We start from the raw sequence: 17,171 nt of genomic DNA on the forward strand, positions 1-17,171 counted from the left end.
ATGTGATATTTACCATCAAAGGTGACTATGGGGTTGAGACCTGACCTTAACGAGATGTGAACTTAAGACTCTTCGAGGTGGTGGGTACCATTGTTTCCAAAGTTACTGGCAGTATACTCAGAAACGCAAACAATGCGATGGGCCTACCATGCCCTGAGCTCTGGTAGAGGAAGATTTATTGGGGCAGCCCTTTTGGGGGCTACACCCAGAGGAGAGGTGAGCAAATTGACTCCTGATTATTTCACTCATGATTATGTCTTTCCAGATGAGCACTGTTCATCTAGGCAGGAAAACCAGTAGCTTAGCAGCCTTGTTACTGGGTATTTCTGCAGGGAGGCCCTTTGCATTCTGGCCATCAGAACTTAACTTATGAGCTAACAGCCTTTTGGGGGAAAACCACCACCTCTCAGCTGCCATTGTCATCAACAAGGTGAGTTGGCTTTTACCCTGTGATAAGAGAGGCAAATCAGTGTGAGGGAGAGCCTAGACCAGAGGGGCAGGAATGCATCATCGCTGGTGGAAATTCAGCCAGATAAAGACATTATGGGGACATCTGCCCACTAGCCCAGCTTTCCCATTTAAGGTCTGTGTCTCATGAAGTGGTTCTCAACCAACCAGGAGCTATTTGCCCCCCTGAGGACATTTGGCAATGTCCAGAGACATTTTTGCTTGTCACAAATAGGGGAGTGTTAGTGGTGTCTAGTCATAGAGGCCAGGGATTCTGCTAAACATCCCACAGGGCACAGAACGGCCCCTCACAGCAAAGAATATCTGGTTGCAAGTGGCAGTAGTGCTAAAATCTGATATGTGAAGGGTCTACAGCCCTGATCTAATGGCTATAACAGTTCTGTCTACATGTTACTTTAAGGTGTTGAGAAGGCTGAGCTTCAAGTGGTAAATGGTACATAGGTACTGACTAAAGCAAGGTCCCCAGTCACAAAGAATGCATTGCTGTGGTTACCTAAAAGGGAGGATTAGAAGTGGACTATGGTGACTTTCTCTCTTTGATTTGATTTCAAAGGAACCCAGATGACAAATCTGAAAGATGAGTACTGGGATAAGGTAACTAGGAGGAAGAATTTGAGTTAAAGTGGGTCCAAAGGGAGAAGTCTGTCATCACCCCCTGCATCTTTGTCTGCATCACATCCTCACTGGCAGCCCCAGTTGGCTCATTCTTGGGGGCCCTTCAGTACTGTGTTGGGCTGGACAACTCAGAGTTTCTTCTAGAGGCAGAATAACATGCATTGTCTTGAAACCAGATTTTGTGTCCTGGGGAAAATGTCTGCTTTGAGGTTGTCCACTGATTGTTTGGGGCGTTAGAGACCTCTGAAGAGGGTTACACCTCTAGATATCCAATGACTGCTGTACTGCCTCAACAAAAGTTGAGGGAAAGGTGGTGATGGGGAGGTGACGACTATTTCTCAACTGTGAAAGGAACCATGCCTTCAAGTGTTATGAAAAATGAAGCACTTTTCTCATTAGAAAAGAATTATCCATCTCCTTCTTCTATTGCCAAAGGCTGTTTTTTTTTTTTTCTTTTCTTTTGTTTTTTGCCAATTCAGTGAGAGTATGAACTTGGGATTCATTGCTTACAGGAAAAAAGGAAGCTAGTGTACTCTGGCATCCTCCAGAGTCAATGATAACTGGGCAGATGGAATTGAAAATGAAAATATTGGGGGCTGAGCTGAGCCGTTACAGCATGGAATAGTGCTGTGTAGTAGGGCATAACCAACAGTATGTGAACAAGTTCAGATTTGCTGAAAAGGAAACAAGGTGAAAGAGCTAAATTTGCTTTGAGCAAGTTTTTGTCTCCTCCAGAATCAAAACAATGAATGTTATTCTTCCCCCTGGTAAGAGAGTTGCAATATGCATTGGATCCAAACTTATTATTTCTTTAAAATTCTTCTTAACATTTTTATCTTCCTTTTCATTCCCACCACAATCCAAACCTCCATCACTGAAAGGGTGAATTATTTTACTGCCTTCCCATCTGATCTTCAAATCTTCATTCTCTTTCTATTTCAGTCTATCCAATAGTAGGCATAGTCATTGAAGTAGTAGTAGTAATATTAATAAAAACAATAGTTATAAGAAAGCAATACTGATAAAGCAATGTTGCCCATCCCTAATGATAGGTAAGGCCAACCTTGACCACAGTGATATTCAAAGAGGTAGGCACATACCTCAACCAATCAGAATTTTCCCTGGCATTGTATGTATAGATGCTTAGAGAAAACTCTTTTCCTTGGGGTAGTTAATCTGGGGTTATGTGAGGCCATGGAACTCTCTGTGGTGCCTGAACTATCTGTGGCTGGGCCTCCCTCTCATCAACTCCTTTTGCCTCCCCCATCATTGAAAAGAAAAAGTTCATTTTCAGTAGGAGAGAATGAGGCTAAGACATGGAAATAAAAAGAGTGTGTGAAAGAGAGAAAGAGAGGGAAAGAACACTAGCTAACAAGATGATTTCCCCAGCCCTGGGGATGAATCATGATCCATCACTATCCTCTTCACCTTTGCCAGTGATTGGTCTAGGATGGGCTTTTGACCAATTCTGGCCAATGAGATAGAAAGGGATGTCTGCCTGGGCATTCCCAAAAGATTTTCCTCACTGATAGGGGACTGGTACAAGAGGAGAAAGACATTTTTTTTCCTCCATCCCCTTCCTTCCTGCTTGTGACCCTATCATGTGAGATTACTAACTTGAACACACACATGGCCATTGTCTTGCAGGAGGGGAGATGTTGCCAGTACCTCAAGGGTGGCAGAATGGAAAGGCAGACATAGCCTGAGTCCTTAACGACGTGACTGAACTGCTGAACCAGCCCTAGAGTCCCCTCCTTTCAGACTTCCTGTTAGGGTTAATCATTAAAGGTCTTTGTTATTTAAGCCACTGTGAGCCCCGTAGTCTGTGAACAAATACATACTAACTTAAAAACAAAACAAACAGACAAAAAAACAGAATTTATACACACAAATTACCTCAATCCCAGACTTCTCTCTTGAGTTCCAGATCCAGCTACCTGCTAGGCATTAAACCCAGGTGGAACACAGAAATCTCAAACTCAACAGATCCCCAAACCAAACTCATCCTCTCACCTTGCAGACTTTGCCTCATCCCCCGGGTGCATCACCATCATCCACCTGCGTGCACAAGCCCGTTACCTTGGAGTCCCTCTGTAGTCTTTCTTGTTCCTCACCTCCCATATCCTGTCAGCAAGTTTTGTCGATTTGACCCTCCAATCTGTCCTCGTCTCTCCAATTCCATCGTCACTGTTTTAGTTGGGGGCAGGGGTTCATCATCTTTCTCCAGGCTTTCAAGTGCTTTACTTGGAAGTGCTGACTTTCAAGTGCTTTACTTGCCTTTGGTCATGTTTCTCTCCAGACCTTTCTCCACCAGCTTCCAGCATGGTCCATCCAAAAGGCAGTGCTTACCTTGTCATTCCCTTGTCTGAGATCGATTAGGGCTTCTCTATTGCCTAAGGTAGTGGTTCTCAAAGTGTGGTGCCTAGACCGGCAGCATCAGCATCACCAGGGAACTTGTCAGAAATACAGATTCTCAGGCCCCACCATAGAGTGTCTACTGAATCAGACGCTCTGCTGATGGGGCCCAGCTCTCTGTTTAAACAAGCCTTCCAAAGGAATCTGTTGTGCAAAGTTTAAAAACCACTACTAGCTTAAGGCAATAAAGCGCAATTTCCTTGGTGTAATGGGCTGAATAGTGTCCCCCCAGTTCATGCCTACTCAGAACCTCAGAATGTGACCTTATTTGGAAATAGAGCCTTTGCAGATGTAATTAGTTAAGGATCTCAAGATGAGCTCAGGACTTCCCTGGTGGCACAGTGGTTAAGAATCCACCTGCCAATGCAGGGGTCACGGGTTCGAGCCCTGGTGCAGGAAGATCTCACATGCCACAGAGCAACTAAGCCCATGCGCCACAACTACTGAGCCTCCGAGCCACAACTATTGAGCCCACGTACCACAACTACTGAAGCCCGTGCGCCTAGAGCCTGTGCTCTGCAACAAGAGAAGCCACTGCAATGAGAAGCCCATGCACTGCAACGAAGAGTAGCCCCCGCTAGAGACAACTAGAGAAAGCCCACGCACAGCAACAAAGACCCAATGCAGCCAAAGATAAATAAATAAATAAATAAATAAATAAATAAATAAATAAATAAATAAATAAATAAATAAATAAATAAATAAGGAAAGAACGCCAAACCTCTATAGGTGGTTTAAAAAAAAAGAAAGATGAGCTCATTCTGGACTTAGGGAGGGTCCTAATTCCAATGACTGGTGTCCTTAGAAGAAGAGGAGAAAGCATAGAGACACATAGGGAAGAAGGCCCTGTGAAGATGGAGGCAGAAATTAGGGTTATCCTGCCAGGAGCCAAGGAATGCAGTGCCCCAGGGCCACCAGAGTCTGAAAGAGGCAAGAAAGGATTCTTCCCTAGAGCCTTCGGAGGGAGTGTGGCCCTGCTAACATGCTGATTTCAAAGTCCCTAGACTCTAGAACTTTGAGAGAATAAATTTCCATTGTTTGAAGCCCCCCAGTTTGTGGTAGTTTGCACAGCAGCCCTAGGAAACCAATACACATTGCATGGCATGCAAGGGACTTCGGGCCTCAACCCTGTGCACCTGTCTAGTCTTGTCTCCTGTCTCTGTCCCTGCTCATCAATCTTTCTATCAAAAATATGTATGGAACGCCTGTTATGTGTCAAGCCCCAGAGCTACAGCAGTGAGTAAGACACAGCGTCTGCCCTCAGAAGCTCACAGCCCGGGGGACAGGGTAGCAGCTGCCCAGGCAATTGCTGTAGGATGTGCTGAGTGCTTTGGCAGGGCTAGAGCTCAACTCACCAGCAGCACCAGCCTTCCTGGACCTCTCTGTGCTCCTGCATTACAAAGAATGCCTTTCTCCACTCTAGAAACCCTATTCTACTCTCACTTCTCCCACAGGGCGTCATTCCCTCCTCTGTCCAACTTTTGAACCTTGTTACTATGGACATGTTTCTATTAGTGTATCCACCACACGTCATTATAATTATTTATTTGTTTGCCTCCTGACCAGACTGTGAGCTATTTTGAAGGCATGGACTGTGGTCGTTTATCTTATTCCTCTTTTTATCTCCAGAGCCTCAAACAGTACCTGGATTCTGGTAGTTTCTCTAAAAGAATATGTTGAGCTGGCTGAGAGGATGGAGAGTGGCTTCCTGCCTTTCTGCCACCAGTTCACTGCGCAGCTCTAAGCTGGGAGGCAGGAGAGTGTGAGGCCTGGTTCGGGGTGGAGGAAGGCGCAGAAGGGGGTAGTTCTCTGGGTTGCATTTGGCGTGAGAAGCCCAGAAGGAGGGCATGGGGCTAAGAAGGCTTGAAATGCCATGGTCAGGGCACCTGGGCAGGCTGAGTGGTGGGGATGGTTAGTGGTCAGAGCAAGGGCACAGCTCTAGTGAGGCCCGTGAGAGGCTTTTGCTTCAACACTGGTTCTCAAACATGAACGAACATCAGAATCTCCTGGAGGGCTTTTTCAGCGGCAATTGCTGGGCACCACCCCCAGGGTTTCTCAGTGGATCTGGGGGTAGGCAGCTGATCATTTGCATTCCTAACAAGAGCCTAGGTGATACTAATGATGCTGGTCTGGGGGCCACATTTGAGACTATTGCACTGAGGAATACCTGATAGTAGACCCATGCGTCTACATTAGGACCACAGCTCTCAGAACTGCTCACAGTCTAGCAAGCACTTGAAAAATGTCTGTTATTATCATCATCCTCATCATGTCAGAAGGCCCCTTTAAACCTTCAGTGATGCCCATCATTGCTGGGCGTTTGGATTCATGTCGCTGTGCTGTAGAGCAGAGTTGCCCAGGTGCGCTGGGATACGCTGGAGTCCATCCCCTACACGAAGTGACCCTGCGTTCCTACAACTTTAGAGTTCTTGGGTCAAGTTTTCAGTTTGCATGTTCTTCCTTCTGTCAGTGGTTTTGTCCTTCTCAACCTTTTCCCCCACCTCTTTAAAATGACTGCTTTTAATCTATTATAGCCGAGAAACCTCCACAGCCCAGATTGTGTAATTGTGCCAAAAATGTAGCTAGACTTTAAGTGGGTGAGTTGTCATTAAATAGAGAAGGTATGCTTTAGTGCATGTCATGTTTTCGCATCAGAAGCCATTTTTGTTTCCTCTTATGGATGGTGGTGATACGAAGGACTAACTTTCTGGGACAAAAGGTTTCCTGATAGGAGAGATACTACTGCATGGTCTAGGCTGGTTTCTGCTTGGGGTTCACTGCGATTCTTTGAGTTTGAGGATCACAGTTGAATGTACACTCTTGGTTAAAGCCGTGCTTACTTTTGTCTCAAATTCCCAAACACATTCTCACCTGTCTCTAGAGCCTCCCTTCTTTTCTCAGGAATCTGGACCTAGTCCCCACCTGTCAAGTAGCTCCCAGGTGTTCCCGATCCACCTGCATCTGAACTTGCTGGTTCGGAACTCCTGCTACAAGTCCCAAACTAGTCTCTATTTCAGACAATATTTGTGTTGGCTAAATATTAGCACAAGTGAGTCATAAACGTGGCATTTTGACAAACACTGTGGCAGATCGCTGAGCAGATGTCCTAACATTTACAAGTTGGTTTTCATTTACCGACACTCAGAATGACACTTTGTTCATCAGCGGTGTGCTGAGCTAGTCTTGTCAGGATCGTGGCGTGCAGTTCACTGTTTCTCAAGCTCTGTGCTCATTAGCATCACCTGGGGAGCATTTAGAAATCCCAAAGCCCAGGCCAGCCACCAGACTAATTAATTCAGACTCTCTGGGGGTGGGACTCAGGCATCAGTGGTTTTTAGAACTCCCCAGGTGACTCCAACACCCAGCCAAGTTTAAGAACTTGTTCCCCAGTCCATTGCTTCTCAGACTTTAACGTGCATGGGAATCACTTGAGGATCTTGTTAAAATGTAGATTCTGATTCAGTAGGTCTGAGTGGGCCTGAGACTCTGCATTTCTAAAAGCACCCAGGCCATGTGGATGTTGCTGCTAGCCCAGGGTCCATACTATGAGTAAATAACAAGGCAGCAGTCCTTTCTAGCGCCTGTTCATTAGTCTGGAAAAAAAATTCCAGAAATCAATAGTCCTCTTGAGTTTGTGATTATTTCCACATTTATCCATGGCACCCCTAGATCTTGCTCCCTGTCTATGACTCTGCCACCTATAGCCACACTCTTATGGCAAAGTCATCTCACTCTTTGTGTCAATATTCTATTTTCCTCTAGATGGTGATTCTCTTGAAAACAATTCACACAGTAGAATAGAAGAGTTATCTGGCTGAACCTAAGCTTTTTCCTGTGGATCTATTTTTCTGTCTCTGCACAGAGCTCACTGAGCACAGGGACATGGCCTCCAGGCTAAGCAAACTCTGAACACGGTGTTTCAGCAAATGATAATATCCAAGTGTCCGTTATTACTGCTCCAAATAGGTTAGGCACAAACACTATGTCTTGAGTTCAAAAAATGATGGCAAAAGGATTGGAGGAAAGCACAAAGAAAAGTAATTTTTCAGTTTTCAGAATTGGCTAGGATTCCATATCAGAGTACCTTGGAAAATGTAATTTCCTGGCCAACATTCTATTGGCTTTAGAGCAATATTTGTCAAACAGATATCTGTGGACTCTTGTTTGTGGACATATTTTTGGGAATTCAACCTTCCTAGTAGGCTTTTTATATAGTGTCTTTAGTGCTGATAATAACTAATATATAAAAACAAATATAAAGCATACTGGATCATCAGGGTGAGCAGGGGCTAGCACATGATTTCAATGCCTGCATTTGTGTTTCTATTTAAAAAGCATGCCAAATAGCCATACTTTAATTGTCACAAGCTCATCGTAAAAGAACAGAGAACAGAGGGAGGTTTAATATAAAAAGCCTGCATTTTAGCCAAGAGAAGGCCCAATTGTCTTACAGGGAGTCTTACAAACAAAAGTTTCTCAGTAGTTTGGATAGAGAAACGTGACAGGAGAACTAAGAAGTCACACACTGCATCATATTTTAGACATGCTGCAACTCAGAAAAACCACATTATAGCAATCTGCGCCATTTTTACATTTAATCTCAGCAAAATAACATTATCTATTACACTAAATCAATAACATACTTTTGCACATCATGGACTTGAATTTTACTAGCATTTAGTTTGCAAATTTGTTTTGGTTGCGTAGTTGCTTTAAAACTATAAGCATCGTAGTTTTAAGTTTGTACATATTCAAATCATTGTCTAATGCAGTAATTTGTCCTTTAAAAAGGTTTTGCATTTACTCATCTAGAAACACAGTCTTAGAACATATTCATTCCTTATGCACATGTTAAATTCCACTAATATTTTCTACAGTGTCACAGGGGCATAGTGTAGGATCATGTACTCTGTTCCAGGACACCATTAAGGGGACACTGTTGGGAAGGGAAGCTGAGTTCCTAAATTATATTTTTACCTTAGCTGCAAATATTATAACAAACATTTTCTAGGGAAAAATTTCCCTGCTTGGAAGTAATGCCTGATGGTGACATTTTCCGACGAGAGGATTGTAGAGGGTCCAGTATAATAAGTCACTGGTGAGTAATATGGGCCCATGAGAAAGCCTGGTCATACCTATGATTTGGAGGGAAAATAAAGTGCTTACAGGCTGATGGAACTCTGGCTCTCCACTCCCTGATGGGTGGCTGAGAGGCTGCACGGCTGCCGAGGGTTGGGCCTGCCCTTCGTACAACTGTTGACTGCCTTCTGACAGGGAGTAAGATTGGCTCTGGGGATTCAAAAAAGAAATACATAAAATGCTAGACCACTCACACAAGCCAGCTGCCCCTTTCAAGGGGTGATTTTCAAGGGGTGAAAACATCCTCTTAAGCTGCTAAAGCAGGAGCCAATGATTTTTCCTGAGGTCCTCTGCATGGTTCACAAGTATTTTATTTTATTTATTAAAAAAAATTTTTTTTCTTTTGGCTGCGCTGCACGGCTTGTGGAATCTTAGTTCCCTGACCTGGGATCAAACCCATGACCCCTGCACTGGAAGCTTGGAGTGCAAACCACTGGACCACCAGGGAGCCCGGGATCAGAAGTATTTTATTTTATTATTTAAAAATTTTTTTCCAGGATCAGAAGTATTTTAAAAGTCGGTTTCAGTTTCTCTGAAAGATAATCTAAATGGAAGCCTCATAACCTTGGCTAGTATGAAAATGCTACTTACAGATGATTTTAAAAATAATGCCTCTTTGAAGAAAACGCTTATAGGTTTGCAATCATCTGAGCACAAGTTTGATTTAGAGCAAAGGAGAAAATCTTATTAACAAAGTTCTAGTTTGCAGAAAATTTGGAGTTTTATTCTCTTCACTCCTAGTGTACACAAAATAAATCCGTCTTCCTGTGGGAAGCCACATTAGGTGCAGCAAAACCTTATTAAAATTCTTATTGCCATAGCTTTAAGTATACATTTTTCACTGTAAAAAACCCCAAAAATCAAGACTTAACTCTGACCTGCCTTGTGCATAGTTAGCTCCAAATGGTAGTATTTTTGTCAGTTTTTAGCCATTAATAATTTGTAGACATGCTATTCACATGAGCCTAGACATTTCAGAAAAAGTAAAATATTAAATCCATTCCGTGAGTATTTGCAAATATCTGGTCATTTGGTGCTGTTTAGAAAAAATACTGGGATATTTTCAACTTTCAATCCAAGTTGTATAGGTTTGTGAGAGTACTTGTATCTTTATCTACTGATATTTGCAACATGAACCTGTATTCCCAAAACACCGATGGGCACAGTCTATGAAGCTTTGTGCAGCTTTGCTGCAAACTAACATCTTTAGTCATACATTCCTTAAATACTATTTTAACTGCTTGCTCTCTGCAAGGCACTGTTTACCACCTTGTTTTAAATACTTCTCTTTCACGCCTCCAAAGAGATTTCTGACTAATGGAGAAAAAATATTTTCCAAATGCATTTTGAAAGCATGGTTTGCTGTTGTGAAAACCAACAATTAGGAGTGATCACAATGATAAAGTATAAAAGTATCAATCATGATTTCATAGTTTAAATTTCTCCACATGCTAACCAAAATTAGAACTTGGTTTGATTCCCGAAAGCAATAAGTACTTACATGGTGATTGCCCATTTTCTTTTTTTCAGAGATAGTTGTTCTGTATTTCATTAAGAGATCAGTTCTCCTACAGGCCAAGTTTATAATGGTTTTCCCAGGGCATAATATCTCTTGAGTTTAATAAGTAACCATTGGCATTGCATTTGAATACATTGTTGGGGTTGGGTAGGGAGTGGCAGCAGCTACAAATGATCTTAACCTGCCCACGCTGCCTTGGTTGGCCATCTTTTAAAACTAAAATATGTATTAATAAATCGAGTGTTGGCTTTTCAAGTTGAATATCTTATTCACAACTAAAGGGCTAAACCTTTCTCACTCCTGGATTATTGAAAGAGTTACTCTTTTTTATTTTAGGTGTTCATTTAAAATTTTATACCTTTAGGAGCTTCCCTGGTGGTCCAGTGGTTAAGACTCCGTACTCCCAAAGCAGGGGATATGGGTTCGAACCCTGGTCGGGGAACTAAGATCCCGCAAGCCGCATGGTGTGGCCAAAAAAAAAAAAAAAAAAGTGTACATTTTCACTAAGATTTTATACCTTGGAGTGATAAAAGCATTAACCAAACAAGACTGAAAAATCTTCGTATTTTACTAACATCACCCTTATTATTACAAAGGATCTTTTTGAAGGCTACATTGAGTTATGCTAACATCATTTTTATAATTTAGCTAGTTTCTAAATTTAAAAAGTAATATGTGCAGATGGTACATTTTTCCCCCTAATAATATGAAGAGGTACCATGAAAAGTATGCTGACCACTCAGTCCCTGCCCTCTGAGGTTTGAGTCCTTCCAGAAATGGTATGCATACACAGCCATGTTTATCTGTCTGTTTATCTGCCTAGCTATCTTTGGTATGCTTTTTTTCAACAAATGAGTTGGTACATTGCCTTCTGTTCCGTGCCTTCTGGGCTTCATATACTAAATAGATACAAGACATTGGCACATTTCTTTTTCGGTGGCCGCATGTTCGTCTACTATGGGTATGAACCAAACCTTATTTAATCAGTCCACTATTCAAGGTCATTTAGGTTATTTTGGTCTTTTGAATGACTATCTTCATTTATGCATCTTTGCATATGTGTGCATGTTTATCTGTAGAATAAAATCTAAGAATGCAATAGCTGGCCAAAGTGTATATGCTTTAAAATTCTGAGAGATGTTGCCAAGTTGTCCTATGCACAGACATAAAAATGCTGAACGACTTTCAAAGACCAGCTGACCCACGAGGCTGACTTTCAAAAGACAAAGCGTATACCTTCCTACAGTAATATGCCAGTGCTCCTTTCTCCACATAATGGCCAACACTGAAGATTTTCAAACTTTTTCATTTCTGCCAATTTCAAAGATAAAAAATGGTTATCTCACTGTTTAATTTACATTCCTTTCCTTTGATATTCTTAAAATTATATATCCCGATCCTAAAAAGCTATTTGTATGAATTCTACTGTGGTCTGCTTGTTTATGTCCTTTAGTTTGTTGTTTTTTTTTTTAAATTAATTTATTTATTTTTATTTATTTATTTTGACTGTGTTGGGTCTGTGTTGCTGCGCGGGCTTTCTCTAATTGCGGCAAGAGGGGGCCACTCGTCATTGCAGTGTGCGGGCTTCTCATTGCGGTGGCCTCTCTTGCTGCAGAGCACGGGCTCTAGGCGCGTGGGCTTCAGTAGTTGCAGCATGTGGGCTCAGTAGTTGTGGCTCAGGGGCTCTAGAGCACAGGCTCAGTAGTTGTGGCACACGAGCTTAGTTGCTCCGTGGCATGTGGGATCCTCCCGGACCAGGGATCGAACCCGTGTTCCCTGCACTGGCAGGTGGATTCTCAACCACTGCGCCACCAGGGAAGCCCCTGTCCTTTAGTTTTGAGTTATTAGTTTTTTCATTATATACTTGTAATAATATATATAATAAAATCCAGGCCTTTGTCAAGCATAACAGTTATAATTCCCCAATTTATCTTTTGTCTCTGTTGATGTTTTGAGTGCATATATGTGTGTGAAGAAAGTGTTAGTTTTTATGTATTTAAATATATCTATCTTTTCTTCTTTGGCTTGCTTAGAAAAAGTCTCTGCATTAAGATGATTAAGACTTCTTGTACATTTTCTTCAAGTTTTTTTTTTTTTTAACGACTTCATTTTTTAAGGTTTACATCTTTGATTCATTTGGAATTGATTTTGATGTAGAATAAAGAAGAAATAGATTCAGCTTTAGTTTTGGTTATTCAATCGATCCTAGATAGTTATTAATTAATCCATCTTTCCTCTTCTGGTCTAAGATGCCCTCCTTATTTTATGCTACCTTCCCATGTAACATAGTATGAAAATTCTTATAGGTTTATTACCTTCTGCTTATATATTCATTCTTTTGTTCTTTAACCTTTATCTGTTGCGTCTCTTGGATGGGCTAATTGCTGGGACTACAACAGTGAACAAAAGGGATATGAATTTTCTCTTTCTGGAATGTACAGCCAAGTGGAGGAGATATACAAAGAACAAATCATTACGAATTGTTGTACGGGCTATGGAGAAACCAAACAGGATGCTGTGATGGAAGCTAAAGTGTGTGTGCACGAGCACGCTCGTGTGCATGAGAGGGTGTATAATTTACTTTAAATAGAGATAGAACTCTTCAAGGAGCTAACATTTAGGCTGTGAACCAAGGGATGAGAAGAAGGGCATCATTTGAAAAGAGAAAGTGTTCCAGGTCAGATGTTTTAGTTTGTGCTACACCTCAGAAATAGGACAGGGCTTTGCAAATTACAGGAAATGAAAGGTGGCCAAAGAGATTGGAGTCCATTGTGTGCCAGGTGGGATGCTGGGTGCTGGAGATACAGTGGTAAACAAGACACAGCTGTCCTCTGGGTACTGACAGTGGAATGGGGCAGAAGGCAAGAAGATATAAGTTGGACTTAATTGATATTTATAGGACATTCCACCCAAAAACAACAGAATACACATTTTTCTCAAGTGCTCATGGAACATTCTCCAGGATAGATCATATCTTGGGTCACAAATCAAGCCTTGGTAAATTTAAGAAAATTGAAATCGTATCAAGTATCTTTTCCGACCACAACACTATGAGACTAGATATCAATTACAGGAAAAGATCTGTAAAAAATACAAACACATGGAGGCTACACAATACACTACTTAATAACAAAGTGATCACTGAAGAAATCAAAGGGGAAATCAAAAAATACCTAGAAACAAATGACAATGGAGACATGACGACCCAAAACCTATGGGATGCAGCAAAAGCAGTGCTAAGAGGGAAGTTTATAGCAATACAAGCCTACCTCAAGAAACAGGAAACATCTCAAATAAACAACCTAACCTTGCACCTAAAGCAATTAGAGAAAGAAGAACAAAAAAAACCCCAAAGCTAGCAGAAGGAAAGAAATCATAAAGATCAGATCAGAAATAAATAAAAAAGAAATGAAGGAGACAGTAGCAAAGATCAATAAAACTAAAAGCTGGTTCTTTGAGAAGATAAACAAAATTGATAAACCATTAGCCAGACTCATCAAGAGAAAAAGGGAGAAGACTCAAATCAATAGAATTAGAAATGAAAAAGGAGAAGTAACCACTGACACTGCAGAAATACAAATGATCATGAGAGATTACTACAAGCAACTCTATGCCAATAAAATGGACAACCTGGAAGAAATGGGCAGATTCTTAGAAATGCACAACCTGCCGAGACTGAACCAGGAAGAAATAGAAAATATGAACAGACCAATCACAAGCACTGAAATTGAAACTGTGATTAAAAATCTTCCAACAAACAAAAGCCCAGGACCAGATGGCTTCACAGGCGAATTCTATCAAACATTTAGAGAAGAGCTAACACCTATCCTTCTCAAACTCTTCCAAAATATTGCAGAGGGAGGAACACTCCCCAACTCATTCTATGAGACCACCATCACCCTGATACCAAAACCAGACAAAGATTTCACAAAGAAAGAAAGCTACAGGCCAATATCACTGATGAACATAGATGCAAAAATCCTCAACAAAATACTAGCAAACAGAATCCAACAGCACATGAAAAGGATCATACACCATGATCAAGTGGGGTTTATCCCAGGAATGCAAGGATTCTTCAATATATGCAAATCAATCAATGTGATAAACCACATTAACAAATTAAAGGAGAAAAACCATACGATCGTCTCAATAGATGCAGAGAAAGCTTTTGACAAAATTCAACACCCATTTATGATAAAAGCCCTCCAGAAAGTAGGCATAGAGGGAACTTACCTTAACATAATAAAGGCCATATATGACAAACCCACAGCCATCATCGTTCTCAGTGGTAAAAAATGGAAACCATTTCCACTAAGATCAGGAACAAGACAAGGTTGCCCACTCTCACCACTATTATTCAACATAGTTTTGGAAATTTTAGCCATAGCAATCAGAGAAGAAAAAGAAATAAAAGGAATCCAAATTGGAAAAGAAGAAGTAAAGCTGTCACTGTTTGCAGATGACATGATACTATACATAGAGAATCCTAAAGATGCTACCAGAAAACTACTAGAGCTAATCAATGAATTTGGTAAAGTAGCAGGATACAAAATTAATGCACAGAAATCTCTTGCATTTCTATACACTAATGATGAAAAATCTGAAAGTGAAATTAAGAAAACACTCCCGTTTACCATTGCAACAAAAAGAATAAAATATCTAGGAATAAACCTACCTAAGGAGATGAAAGGCCTGTATGCAGAAAATTATAAGACACTGATGAAAGAAATTAAAGATGATACAAATAGATGGAGAGATATACCATGTTCTTGGATTGGAAGAATCAACATTGTGAAAATGACTCTACTACCCAAAGCAATCTACAGATTCAATGCAATCCCTATCAAACTACCACTGGCATTTTTCACAGAACTAGAACAAAAAATTTCACAATTTGTATGGAAACACAAAAGACCCCGAATAGCCAAAGCAATCTTGAGAACGAAAAATGGAGCTGGAGGAATCAGGCTCCCTGACTTCAGACTATATTACAAAGCTACAGTAATCAAGACAGTTTGGTACTGGCACAAAAACAGAAATATAGATCAACGGAACAGGATAGAAAGCCCAGAGATAAGCCCACACACATATGGTCACCTTATCTTTGATAAAGGAGGCAAGCATATACAGTGGAGAAAAGACAGCCTCTTCAATAAGTGGTGCTGGGAAAATTGGACAGGTACATGTAAAAGTATGAAATTAGAACACTCCCTGACACCATACACAAAAATAAACTCAAAATGGATTAAAGACCTAAGTGTAAGGCCAGACACTATCAAACTCTTAGAGGAAAACATAGGCAGAACACTCTATGACATAAATCACAGCAAGATCCTTTTTGACCCAGCTCCTAGAGAAATGGAAATAAAAACACAAATAAACAAATGGGACCTAATGAAACTTAAAAGCTTTTGCACAGCAAAGGAAACCATAAACAAGACCAAAAGACAACACTCAGAATGGGAGAAAATATTTGCAAATGAAGCAACTGACAAAGGATTAATCTCCAAGATTTACAAGCAGCTCATGCAGCTCAATAACAAAAAAACAAACAACCCAATCCAAAAATGGGCAGAAGACCTAAATAGACATTTCTCCAAAGAAGATATACAGATTGCCAACAGACACATGAAAGAATGCTCAACATCATTAATCATTAGAGAAATGCAAATCAAAACTACAATGAGATATCATCTCACACCGGTCAGAATGGCCATCATCAAAAAAATCTAGAAACAATAAATGCTGGAGAGGGTGTGGAGAAACGGGAACACTCTTGCACTGTTGGTGGGAATGTAAATTGATACAGCCACTATGGAGAACAGTATGGAGGTTCCTTAAAAAACTACACATAGAACTACCATACGACCCAGCAATCCCACTACTGGGCATATACCCTGAGAAAACCATAATTCAAAAAGAGTCATGTACCAAAATGTTCATTGCAGCTCTATTTACAATAGCCAGGACATGGAAGCAACCTAAGTGTCCATCATCAGATGAATGGATAAAGAAGATGTGGCACATATATACAATGGAATATTACTCAGCCATAAAAAGAAATGAAATGGAGGTATTTGTAGTGAGGTGGATGGAGTTAGAGTCTGTCATACAGAGTGAAGTAAGTCAGAAAGAGAAAAACAAATACAGTATGCTAACACATATATATGGAATCTAAGGGAAAATAAAGGTCATGAAGAACCTAGTGGCAAGACGGGAATAAAGACACAGACCTACTAGAGAATGGACTTGAGGATATGGGGAGGGGGAGGGGTAAGATGTGACAGGGTGAGAGAGTGGCATAGACATATATACACTACCAAACGTAAAATAGATAGCTAGTGGGAAGCAGCCGCATAGCACAGGGAGATCAGCTCGGTGCTTTGTGACCACCTAGAGGGGTGGGATAGGGAGGGTGGGAGGGAGGGAGATGCAAGAGGGAAGAGATATGGGAACATATGTATATGTATAACTGATTCACTTTGTTATAAAGCAGAAACTAACACACCATTGTAAAGCAATTATACTCCAATAAAGATGTTTAAAAAAAAAAAAAAGAAGATATAAGTTAAAAACTAACGCTTTGACCATTCATGATTACTTTGCCTTTAGTGTCTAGTTTGCGTTCTATAGTTCACTACCTCCTTTTCCCAGCCCCAGACTTCTCAGGGCCAAGTCTTCCCTGCCCTACCTCCGTGCTGGCTTTGGAATCTATCTCTGTGTCACTAATCCCTCCTAGAACCCTTGATCAGTGACAGTTTTCCTCCCTCCCTTCCTCTCCCACCCCAGGCTGTTGAAGCTCAAAGTTCAGGAGGAACAAGGGCAATCTGACGTGCAGTGCTCAGTGTGGAGATAAGTTCTGCCCAGTTACTGAACACCGGAAATTCATCAAGAAGAGATATGGTTTATGGCTCCAGGGAGGTGAAAGATAGAAAGCTTAGAGGCCAAGGAAGAAGCTGACACACCTTCTTATTTTTCTAGATCACCACCACTACAGCCACCTCTTGATGATTTA

The 17,171-nt window shown here is 41.1% G+C and overlaps 1 protein-coding gene across 2 annotated transcripts in view; it reads right to left on the reverse strand.

Moving 5' to 3' along the window:
• The window catches only part of ANXA13 (annexin A13), a 54,669-nt gene extending 44,456 nt beyond the window's left edge, over nucleotides 1–10,213 (reverse strand). Inside the window, exons 1-2 of one of the 2 annotated variants that reach the window (XM_061171453.1) lie at nucleotides 10,139–10,213; nucleotides 8,665–8,787 (exon numbers count right to left, since the gene is read on the reverse strand). In XM_061171453.1, coding sequence (XP_061027436.1) covers nucleotides 8,665–8,787; nucleotides 10,139–10,189 — 174 coding nt within the window. In that variant the 5' untranslated portion in view covers nucleotides 10,190–10,213. The remainder of the gene's footprint in view (nucleotides 1–8,664; nucleotides 8,788–10,138) is intronic. The other variant, XM_061171454.1, reaches the window with a different exon arrangement.
• Nucleotides 10,214–17,171: the final 6,958 nt, after the last annotated feature.

The sequence above is a fragment of the Eubalaena glacialis genome, chromosome 17 (genome assembly GCF_028564815.1).
Source record: "Eubalaena glacialis isolate mEubGla1 chromosome 17, mEubGla1.1.hap2.+ XY, whole genome shotgun sequence".
Taxonomy (NCBI): domain Eukaryota; kingdom Metazoa; phylum Chordata; class Mammalia; order Artiodactyla; family Balaenidae; genus Eubalaena; species Eubalaena glacialis.